The sequence below is a fragment of the Manis pentadactyla genome, chromosome 9 (genome assembly GCF_030020395.1).
Source record: "Manis pentadactyla isolate mManPen7 chromosome 9, mManPen7.hap1, whole genome shotgun sequence".
Taxonomy (NCBI): domain Eukaryota; kingdom Metazoa; phylum Chordata; class Mammalia; order Pholidota; family Manidae; genus Manis; species Manis pentadactyla.
Genome location: NC_080027.1, coordinates 38,506,305 through 38,518,770, shown reverse-complemented (window position 1 = coordinate 38,518,770; position 12,466 = coordinate 38,506,305). Strand labels below are relative to the sequence as shown.

At 34.0% G+C, this 12,466-nt stretch overlaps 1 protein-coding gene across 4 annotated transcripts in view; it reads left to right on the top strand.

Annotated features, from left to right (window-relative positions):
• UVRAG (UV radiation resistance associated) overlaps nucleotides 1–12,466 on the top strand; it is a 328,856-nt gene that overhangs the window by 49,281 nt on the left and 267,109 nt on the right. For all 4 annotated transcript variants that reach the window (XM_057507207.1, XM_057507206.1, XM_036895386.2 and 1 more), the window contains 2 exons: nucleotides 1,448–1,609; nucleotides 9,203–9,277. In XM_057507207.1, the coding sequence (XP_057363190.1) occupies nucleotides 1,448–1,609; nucleotides 9,203–9,277 (237 nt within the window). The remainder of the gene's footprint in view (nucleotides 1–1,447; nucleotides 1,610–9,202; nucleotides 9,278–12,466) is intronic.

Genomic DNA, 12,466 nt, shown 5'->3' with positions numbered 1-12,466 from the left:
ATGTAGTGATTTCTTTGATGGATCTGGGCAACATAAATTGAAAGCCTCCTGGAAAGAATTCAGCATTGTTGATGCCATTAAGAACATTCATGATTCATGGGAAGAGGTCAAATGTCAATAACAGGACTTTGGAAGAAGTTGATTCCAGACTTCATGAGTGACTTTTAGGGGCTTAAGACTTCATCGGAGGAAGTAACTACAGATATAGTAGAAATAGTAGGAGAACTAGAATTAAGAGTAGAGACTGATGATGTGATTGAATAGCTGCGAACTCATGGTAAAACTTGAATGGATGAGGAGCTGCTTCTTAGGGATGAGCAAAGTGGTTTCTTGAGTTGGAATCTTCTCCTGGTGAAGATGCTGTGAAGATTATTAAAATGACAACAGAGGATTTAGAGTATCACATAAACTCAGTTGATAAAGCAGCAGCAGGGTTTTGGAGGATTGGCTTCTATTTTGAAAGAAGTTCTGCTATGGATAAAATGCTGTCAAATAGGCTCGCATGTTACAGAGAAATCGTTCATGAGAGGAAGAGTCAACTGATGCAGCAAACTTCACTGTTGCCTTTATTTTAAGAAATTGCAACCACCACCCTGATCAGTTAGGAGCCACCAACATTGAAGCAGGACCCTCCACCAGCAAAAAGATGATAACTCAGTGAAAACTCAGATGATGATTAGCAATTTTTTTTTGCAATGAAGTATTTTTAATTAAGGCATGTACATTGTTTTTTACACATAATCCTCTTGCATACTTAATAGACTACGGTATGGTATAAACATTACTGTTTTTTTATGTCATGCTTATTCAAATTATTAAAGTACCATTGAAATACAATCTTATATTAGTTTTAAATACACAACACAGTGGTTCAGCAGTTACCTATATTATCAATCCTCACCCCTCAGTGTGGTCACTGTCCATCAATGTAGTTAAGATGTTATAGAATCATTAACTGTATTCTCTGTGCTGTGCTGTTGTCCCCCATGACCATCCTGTATTTTGATTGCAAATTATTGTGCCCCTTAATCCCCTTTCCCTTTGCCCCCACACTCCCCAACCCCTCCCCCTTGGTAACCACTAGTCCCTTCTTGGTGTCTATGAGTCTGCTGTTGTTTTGTTCCTTCTGTTTTGCCTTAAACATAACTTTTTTAAAAAAAACATAACTTTTATATGCATTAGGAAACCAAAAAATTCATTTGACCAATTTTATTGTGGTATTTGCTTTATTGTGGTGGTCAGAAACTGTACCTGCAGAATCTCCAAGGTGTGCCTGTGCTATTATCACCTCCATTGTGTTAGTTGGAACATCTTCTTGGTTCATTTAAGTTTGCAATTTAATATATTTATGAGGTCTTTTGGTTTTTAAAAATTGATTTATAACCTAATTGAAATAACTGTAAACAAATTGAATCTTCCTAAAGCACGTTTTCATTTCCGTCAACAGAATCCAACATGGCGGAGTCTTGATTTTGGAATAATGCCAGATCGTCTTGATACATCTGTGTCTTGTTTTGTGGTAAAGATATGGGGTGGAAAGGAGGACATCTACCAGCTGTTGATTGAATGGAAAGTGTGTTTGGATGGGCTGAAATACTTGGGTCAGCAGGTAATTTTTAGACTATAGTTTTGAGTAATTGTCTTCTCTAAACTAACCTAATGTTGCTGTTGATTCCTCTAAGTCTATTTTTCCTATTATAAAAAGAGACCTTTTATGATTGTTTACTTAATTATAGAAATTTGAGTTGTTGCCAAGTGTAAAAAATAATTCTTAACTGAGGAAACATGAAGCAACATACTAAGCTGCTATTTTAAGAGGATTTTTTTTGTAGGAAAGAATGTGCTCTCTGATAACATTCTGCTGCTTCTGTTTTGGTGGATTTTACCTCTAGAATCTGAAAATTAATTTGCAAATAAGAAACATACTAAAAACACTTCTCCTATAACCAGTACAGTTGGAATACAGTACACCAGGAATAAGAAGAGCTATTGTTTATTGAGCACAGGGATAACAAATGCCTGGCTTATATACTGTCACTCTTTCCCCATGAGTGATGTAGCTATTGGATAATATACTTTTCCAGCTGAGCTCGAATGTTGCTCTGTAATCCCTTCTAAGACAGTGTTACAGGATGCAGCTAGCAATATATCAGAAATGCATGTGAAATGAAACTATTTGTCATCCCCAGACATAGATTATTAAAATTAATGTTTATAGCAATCTTGTGAAAGTTGATATTATTGCCCTTATTTTCCAAATGGGAAGGTGACCCTCAGATAGTTTAAGAAACTCAAGATCACATTGGTCAGTGGATTTAAATCCAGGCCTGGTGACTTAAAAATTCATTCTTTGTGCTGTGCCACACTAGTATATGCATGCAGTCCTTGGTAACCACCCACTCTACCTTGGAGTAAATACTGTTTCTATTTTGTGGTACCTATGGAACTACTTTTAATGGTAATTTAAAATGTTGGCCACATATACAAATATTCTTAATGTATATATATATATATATATTTTATATATTTTTATATTTATTTTATATGTTTTTATATATTTGTGTATATATATTTTTAATTATATATATATATATATATAATATATAGTTTAATGTATACTCTCTGGTATGTTTCTTTTAAAGAAATAATTTAATTCTACATATTTTTTTCAGATTAGAATCTCTGCCCTCATCATTTTGTTTACCGTACTTTAGTTTGGGTCCTTCTATAGTGACCAGAACAATGCATGTAACAGATATTTTCCTTAACTAAATTTTATCTGGTATAGGTTCTTAGTTTTTTTTGTTTTTGTTTTTGTATTTTTTCCTTTGTTTGGGGGCTGGTCTTAATTATGCTTGTAACATAATGCCTTTTGGGTTAGGGCCTTTCACCTTTCTTTCAGTACCAGATACTTGTGACTTTATGCTGGCCAACCAGAGCCATGCACTGAGGCACATACCCTTTCTGTCTTTGTGGATAGACTATGATATTAAACACTTAATTAATTTTTCTTCTGAAAGTATATCTACATTTGTGAAGGATGGTGCTTAGCATTAGTGTTGCAGGACTGTTGTCTTGTAGGACAGTATTTGGCCAGAAAAGATGGCCTTCATCATGCTTTTCAACTCACATTTCTTAGGTGGTGGTCTTCTTGAAATTCTCAACTTAGACATTAGGGAATATCTAACATTCCCTAATTTCAGAAAGTCAACATTTATGTGTTTTACAAAGCTGGTTAGGCCTGTGTGATGGAGGACAAAAGAAAGAGAAAACATGTTTTTTAAGCCGATTAGAAATTAGAATGAGTTTTGACTCATTGTAAAAAAGTCAAAACTCACCTATGAAATGGGTGTAACATACTAATAGAAAAATAAGATAAAATAGAATTCGGAGTTTTTAGAGGAAAGCAAGACAGCATGTATCAGGATAAAGTCAGAATCGCCGAATTGATCATCTGCTTCTACAGAGCATTGTTCTGAATGTTAAGGATCCAGAGATACTTAGACTTGGTAAACAGGTGATTAATGAATAGCTGCATGAAGAACTATGGGAGTACATGGAAGAGATATCCAGAGTCAAGTCTGGATAGTCAGGAGGGCTGATTTTTGCATGATTATCTTTTTAACAAGTCAGGTTCATTGAGGTAAAATTTATATTTAAAAAAGTCACCTTTTTAAAGCATAGAGTTCAGCGACTTTGACAAATGTATAAGGTCTAGTAACTACCACAGTGAATAATGCTGCCATGAATAATTTAAATGTAAGTCTTTGTTTTGAAATGTTGTCATTTCTCTTGAGTAAAAATGTCTGGGAGTGTAATTTCGGAGTCTAGTGGTAAGTGCATGTTGAAATTTATAAGAAACTGTCATACTATTTTCCATTCTGATGGGTTTGAAGTGATATTTTGTGATTTTAATTTGAAGTTCCTTAGTGATGAAATGATGTTGAGCATTAAAAATTGTCATCTTTCTTTTTCTCTCTTCCTCTCTGTTTATTTATTTTTTTGGTGAAATGTTTGTTCAGATCTTTTGCCCATTTTTAATTTGGTTGTTTGAATCCTTACTATAGAATTGTAAAATTCTTTATGTATTCTGGATATGAGTCAGTTCTTTGTAAGATGCATATCCTCAAAATGTTTCCTGCTAGTCTGTGACTTGTCTTTTCATATTTTAAGATGTTCTTGAAAGAACAAAAGTTTATAAATGTTGGTGAAGTCCACTACATATCAGCTTTTTCTTTATGTTTCATGGTTTTTGTGTCTTATCTAAAAACATCTTTGTCTTGCCCAAGGTCACAAAGATTTTCTCCTCTGTTCTTCTACAAGTTTTATAGTTTTAGGTTTACATTTATGTATATGATACATTTTGAATTAACTTTTTTATGTAAGTTGCAAAGTTCATTGTTTTGCAGCTGGATGAACATTTGTTACTGTACTCTTTGTTGTAAAGGCTATTAATTCTCTATTTAATTACCTGAGTCAGTTGTTTAGAATCATTTCTGTGGGTCTACCTCTGGACTCTATTCGATTTCATTGTTCCACATGCTGTTCTTATGCCAATATCACATTATCTTAATTACCATTGTTTTATATATCTTGAATTCAGTAAAATTAATCCTCTAACTTCATTTTTTTTCAAAATTGTTTCAGCTATTCTAGATCTTTTGCCTTTACATATATACTTCAGAATTCGTTTGTCAGTTTCACAGAAGTCTAAGAAAATTTGGGGGAGAATTGACATCTTAACAGTATTGGGTGTTTCAATCCATATAGCTATTGGTAAAAATCTTCTTTGATCTCACTCAATTTTTTTGTTTTTATTATACATACTTGCACATATTTTGTTAGATTTGTACCTATAGATTGCTTGTTTTTGTGCTAATTTAAATGGTATTCATTTTTAAAATATTATTTCCAATTTTCGTTGCAAGTATATAGAAACATTTCTCTATTGAGTTTGTATTCTATGACTTTGCTAAACTTACTTATTAGAGCTAGTAGTTTTTTGTAGATTCCTTTTGTAGATTGCTACATAGGCATTCATTGTTTATGAATACAGATGGTTTAATTTCTTCCTTTCTAACGTATATATCTTTTTCTTATTTCACTGGTTAAGACAGTACAGTGTTGAATAGAAGTGAGTAGAGTGGACATCCTTGTGTTGGCAAGGCTGAGTAAAAGCATTCAGTCTTTCACTATTAAGTACAATATTAGCTGTAAATTGTATACACCCTTTATCAGGTTAAGGAAATTTCCTTTCATTCATTGTGGATTAGATTCTCTAATACTTGTTCAGGCTCCTTTCATCTATGTCCATAAAGGATATTGGTCTGTATTACTCTTGCAATGTCCTTGTCTGGTTTAGTATCAGAGTAATGCTGGTAAAATGGATTGGGAAGTGTTTACTCTTCTGTTTTCTGGAGGAATTTGTCTAGAGTTGTTATTTATTTCACAAATGTTTGCCAGAATTCTTCAGTAATGCCATTTGTGTATTAAGATTTCTCTGTGGGAAAGTTTAAAAGTATGACTTCTATTACCTTATTAGATACAGGGCTATTTAGGTTATCTCTATCTTCTTAAGTGAACTTTGATAGTTTGTCTTCCAAAGAATTTGTCAGTTCCTTTTATGACTTCAAATTTATTGGTATAAAATTTTCTGCACTATTACCATATCCTTTTAATGTATAGAGGATATATAATGATCCTTTCTTCTTTCATTCTTGCTATTGGTAATTTCTGTCTTCTTTTTCTCTTGATCACTCTCACTAGAAATTTATCAGTTTTATTAGCTTTTCAAAGAACTAGTGTTTGGTTTCATTGATTATCTTTATTGTTAATGTTTTTAATTTTAATGGTTTTTGCTTTTATCTTTGTTATTTTCTTCCTTTTACTGGCTTTAGGTTTGATTTGCTCTTCTGTGCTAGTTTCTTAAGGTAGGATCCTGGGTTACCGATTTGAGACTTCTCTTTTCTAAAATAAGCATTTAATAAGGATTCCTCTAAGCTTTAGCTGTGATCCACAAATTCTGTTACTGTATTTTCATCTTTATTCAATTCAAAATATATTCTAATTTCCCTTTTATTTCTTCTTGATCTAAGGGTTATTTAGAGGTAGCTATATTAGAGGTAGTTAATTTATATATATATGTATGTATTTTTTTATTAAGCTATCATTGATACACACTCTTATGAAGGTTTCACATGAAAAAACAATGTGGTTACTACATTTACCCTTATTATAGAGGTCCTCCCATACCCCATTGCAGTCACTGTCCATCAGTGTAGTAAGATGCCACAGAGTCACTACTTGTCTTCTCTGTGCTACACTGTCTTCTCCGTGACCCTACACACATCATGTGCGAGGTAGTTCGTTTTCAAACATGGATTTTCCAGATAGCCGCCTTTTATTTATTTCTACTTTAATTCTTTGTATTTAGAGAAAATGGTTCATATAATTTCAATTCTTTTAACTTTTTTGAGAATTTTTGGGCTAGGATATAGGGTCTGTCTTGGTGAATATTTCATATACATGTAATATGTATGTGCTGTCATTGAATGGAATGTTTTATAAATGGTTAATTAGGTTAAATTGATTGATAATCCCAGAGTGAAATTTGAATGATACGTTGGAATTAGCCAGAGAAGAAAAGATGGGAATAGGCATAAAAATATGATATAACAGGGCATAATCTAATCCATTAATTTTTAGTTGAGGGAACTGGGGTCCAGAGTGATGATGTAATTTGTCCAAAGTCATATTTTTGTGTCAAAGCCACAAATGCAACCCAATTTCCTGAATAGACTTTAGAGGTAATAGAGCTAATCAGACGTATTTCTCAGAAGTAATGGACTAAGCTGGTCTTGACTTGGATTTTGATAAGAGGCAGAGGAGTTTGAAAATAGCTCTATTCAAGGTAGGAATTTGGAGACTTTGTTGATACTGTTTACATGGACCATATGTAATGGCAGAAGTTCTTGTGCGTAGTTCAAGTGGTTATAACTTTGTATTAATAATAAATGCAAGTGTATACTCTTTCAATGTTTGGATATATTTTTATGTTTACACAGTCATTTTGCATATGTAAAGTGACCTGGGGCCTTTCAATAATCATGTGAGCAAGTATTGTTATTTTCCTCAGTATTCAAGTTAGAAAATGGAAGCTCGGAGAGATTATTTGTGAAAGATTGCACAGCGATTGGTGAATTTAGTCTATTGTTTGTTCATTGGTCAGATTATATTTATTATTCATTTTGCTAACTCTAATCATCTGTCTTAAAAAGTGTTTCTTTTTTCATAAAGGGATCAAAATACAGGGTTGTGGTTAGATTAATAGAGCTCTATGTTCTGTAGTCTCCATATTAAGATTCTAGCAGAATTGTTGGGCATTAATCTATAATTAGAGTAAAGGATAGTATATATCCACACTTATTAGCATAATTTTAACAGTTCTGATAGATACATAGTAGTGTGGAATGTCATGTAGCCTGTTTTGTTAAGTATGTTTTTCTTTTTCTTTATTAGGAACAAACATAATCTTTCTGAGCTTTATGATTGCCTGATTTTGATAAATTACTGGATTTTTTTCCCACCAGTATTGTTTGTGTCTAACTTCCAAAAGTACTTTCATATTCAATTATCTCATTTCATCTTTGACACCCCTATCAGGTAGAACAAGGAATGTTTTCTGCTTTTGGCTGATGAGGGAATGAAAGCATGAACCGTTGACATAGATTACTACTTGTTGGGTGGGAGTGCTAGGCACCAGGGCTATAAAGATAAACAAGTGAGAGTTTCTTATGAAACAGTTGAAGTTGGAATTAGAACCTAGATCACTTGATTTCTTGTTTTTTAGCCCAGTATCTTTTCATGTACTAGAATTGTGTTGTTCATTATTTTTCAACAAACTAATGCTTATTTTCATGAAGCTTATGCTTTGGGAATTTTACCTTCATGTTAGATTTGCTCCTGCCCGTAGTCCCACTGATCCCAGTTTCTTTAATGGTAAATCTTCTTTTGGTTTTGAAAGTAATGCATGTTCTTTGCGGATAATTTAAAATATTTTGAAAAGCACAGAGAAAAGAATAAAAAATTATGTGTAAACAGCTGTTGTTAACATTCTGATGCATATGATTTTAATCTTTTTTCCTCCTCCTAGGTATATATGTCTGTAAAATATTTTATGTTTGCAAAATTTCAAATCCCTTCTGATCTACAAATTGATTTTTGATACATAGTTTTCATTAATGCATTATTATTGCAGACACATCTTTTGGTATTATATTTGGTTAGTAAATGATGTAGTCAAACAGGGAGCTTATGATTAATTTTGCCTAGGTAATAGAGGTAGGAGATAGAGAAGTAAGGTAAATGTTCACAGGAATTTTCTGCTGCTGGCTTTGGCTAGCCTGTCTCTAGCTAGAGAAGATCAAGTATTCTATTCTGGTAACCCTTCTTGTTTTTCTCCCACTTGAACCCTTAGTCTTTCACCGCAGAAGCAATTAAAAAATTTTTTAGCTGTAACCCTTTCTGATCAAGTAACTAAATCTATTTTTATGTTTTACAGTTGGATACTTGATACTATTTTGAGTTATTTTTTATCTCAGTTCTTTAATTTTTAAAGTTTTAATACTTCCACCTCTTAGGTGAGATTTAATTTGGGATGGCACTGACTGAAGCTCAAACAAGTTTCCTTTGAAAGAGTGGTATGCAGACAGTAGTTAAGTAGACATTTGAAGACTTTAGGGAGTCATATTACTATCTTTGAAGTGTCTTGTTGAAAATAGAAAATGATGTTAATCTTTTTTGTTTTTTTCTAGGACTTCATATTTTTTAAAGCACTCTTACAGATTGGATTGTGAGGTTTTTTTGAGCTCAGAAAATGTATAGTATATCTTTGAATTCCCTATATTTCAAGAATAGTCTTTCCATAACAACCTCAAAAAAGTGTTTGTGAAAAGTATATGTGAATTATGGTGGCTGTAATCTTATGTGATGGTTTTATGAGGCCTTTGACTAAAGCAGGAAACTCTCAATTGATTACCTTGTCTTGTCTTAACGCTAAGTGATTTGTTTGCTGCTACCTTGTTAGATTAGCCAGCCTGTTTCTCAGCATTGAAGTAGATCCTATTGTAACTGCTATTCTCTGATCGTATTAGAACTTCATTGGAATGAGATGAACTGATAGAGTGTTTTCCTCCTCTCTTAGATTCATGCCCGCAACCAAAATGAAATAATTTTTGGGCTGAATGATGGCTACTATGGTGCTCCATTTGAACATAAGGTAAGAGGATTTTTCTAATGCAGTGAGCTCTGTTTAGTGTTAGGTGTACCTTGATGTATAGAGTAAAAAGTGCTATGTAAATAAAATCTTTTTTTAAATATCACTGAGGTTTGTTCTTTAGTGTAGCTTAGGGTGCATACTTTTTAAAGTGAAAACTTGTTTTGTAACCATTCCAATTCATCTTTTCTAAAGCGAGATTTTATTAATTTTCCTAAAAGAACATCTGAACTGCTATTTTCTCTTATTCTGCGTAATTCTTTGGGTGTCAAGAAAGAATGGTGAATTTTGATTAAATGCATTACACTTTTATTGTTTCAGATATGATTTACAACTCTCAGTTTAAGAAACCATGAGTCAAGTTATTTTATAGTCAGAGCCGTTTTTATTTCTAAAGGTGATTAGAGAAAGGAGAGGGAAGAGAATTTATATTTACCAAGTACCTACTCTCTCTGGTTACTATGCCAGATGATTCCTGTCCTTTTTTTCTTTTTTGCCTTTTTTTTTGAACTTTTTTTTATTGCGGTATAATTGACATATTGAACCTACTTAATACTAGCCACAAACCAGGGAAGTGAGTTTTCTACATTATCTACTCCGGATGATCATGTTGCTTCATAATTTTTGTTTGTCTGAAATACTGTTCCTAGAATGCTCCATTCATTCAACAACTATTTACTGAGCACCTGCTGTATATCAGCCAGTGTGCTTTTAAGTGCTAAGGGTACGGTTGTGAGCAACTGGATGTTTTCCTGCTGTTATGGATTATATGGAAGAGACAAACACTAATAAAGTAGCCTAATCTAACAGATAAATATATAAACACAAATGGTGATAAGTGCTGTAGAAGCATGTGATGAGGACCTTACCTACTCTAGGGGCTTAGGAATACCTTTTTGGGGACTTGAGTTTTTTTTTTATTAATTTTTTAATTTTTGGTATAATTAGTCTACTGTTACATGAGGAACATTATGTTTACTAGGTTCCCCCCTTCACCAAGTCCCCCCCACAACCCCCATTACAGTCACTGTCCATCAGTGTAGTAAGATGCTGTAGAATCACTACTTGTCTTCTCTGTGTTGCACAGCCCTCCCCATGCTCCCCCTCATTATACATGCTATATATGCTATTCATAATGCCCCCTTTCTCCCCCCCCCCCCTTGTCCCTCCCTTCCCACCCATCCTCCCCAGGCCCTTTCCCTTTGGTAACTGTTAGTCCATTCTTGGGTTCTGTGATTCTGCTGCTGTTTTGGTTCCTTCAGTTTTTTCTTTGTTCTTATACTCCACATATGAGTGAAATAATTTGGTACTTGTCTTTCTCCGCCTCGTTTATTTCACTGAGCATAATCCCCCCTAGCTCCAACCATGTTGTTGCAAATGGTAGGATTTGTTTTCTTCTTATGGCTGAATAATACTCCGTTGTATATATGTACCACATCTTCTTTATCCATTCATCTACTGATGGACACTTAGGTTGCTTCCATTTCTTGGCTATTGTAAATAGTGCTGCGATAAACATAGGGGTGCATCTGTCTTTTTCAAACTGGACTGCTGCATTCTTAGGGTAAATTCCTAGAAGTGAAATTCCTGGATCAAATGCTATTTCTATTTTGAGCTTTTTGAGGAACCTCCATACTGCTTTCCACAGTGGTTGAACTAGTTTACATTCCCACCAGCAGTGTAGGAGGGTTCCCCTTTCACCACAACCTCGCCAACATTTGCTGTTGTTTGTCTTTTGGATGGTGGCGATCCTTACTGGTGTGAGGTGATATCTCATTGTGGTTTTAATTTGCATTTCTCTGATGACTAGTGAGGTGGAGCATCTTTTCATGTGTCTGTTGGCCATCTGAATTTCTTCTTTGGAGAACTGTCTGTTCAGCTCCTCTGCCCATTTTTTAATTGGATTATTTGCTTTTTGTTTGTTGAGGTGCGTGAGCTCTCTCTCTCTCTCTCTCTCTCTCTATATATATATATATTTTTTTTTTCTTCACTCAGTTCCTGAATCTTTTTTTTTTTTTTTTGTTAATTTATTTATTGAAGGGTAGTTGACACACAGTATTACATTACATTAGTTTCAGGTGTACAACATAATGATTCAACATTTATATACATGACAATTCTAGGTACCAGCTATCACCATACCAAGCTGTTACAATATCTTGACTATATTCATTACATCTCGGTTACTTATTATTTTACCATTGGAAGTGTATACTTTTTTTTTTTTTTTTTTGTGAGGGCATCTCTCATATTTATTGATCAAATGGTTGTTAACAACAATAAAATTCTGTGTAGGGGGGTCAGTGCTCAATGCACAATCATTAATCCACCCCAAGCCTAATTTTCGTCAGTCTCCAATCTTCTGAGGCATAACAAACAAGTTCTTACATGGAGAACAAATTCTTACATAGTGAATAACTTACATAGTGAACAGTACAAGGGCAGTCATCACAGAAACTTTCGGATTTGCTCATGCGTTATGAACTATAAACAGTCAGTTCAAATATGAATACTCATTTGGTTTTTATACTTGATTTATATGTGGATACCACATTTCTCTCTTTATTATTATTATTTTTAATAAAATGCTGAAGTGGTAGGTAGATACAAGATAAAGGTAGAAAACATAGTTTAGTGTTGAAAGAGAGCAAATGTAGATGATCAGGTGTGTGCCTGTAGACTATGTGTTAATCCAAGCTAGACAAGGGCAATAAAACATCCATGTATGCAGAAGATTTCTCTCAGAACGGGGGGGTGAGGTTCTAAGCCTCACCTCTGTTGATCCCCAATTTCTCACCTGATGACCCCCCTGCGACTGTGCCTGTCTTAGGTTGTTCCTCCCTTGAGGAATCTTACCCGTCTCTGGCTAACCAGTCATCTTCTGGGGCCATACAGGGAAATGTAGAGTTGGTAAGTGAGAGAGAAGCTTTATTGTTTGAAATGGTTAGCTTTTTATTTCTTTGCATATTTATGCCCTGTAGCTTCTATGCCCAGCATTTGTCTTGAGGTATCTTTACCACTTGGAAGAATTATGATACTTGGTAAATTTGATATGAGGCACGAATTCTATTTAAGGGTTGTAATTAGGAAGGAAGAAGAAAAGCTATAGAAGTAGCAGGCGGCAGAAAACCTGGGAAGATTGATTATTTCTTTGACATATCTTCTTGTAGAGTAACTTCAGCATGTATAGGT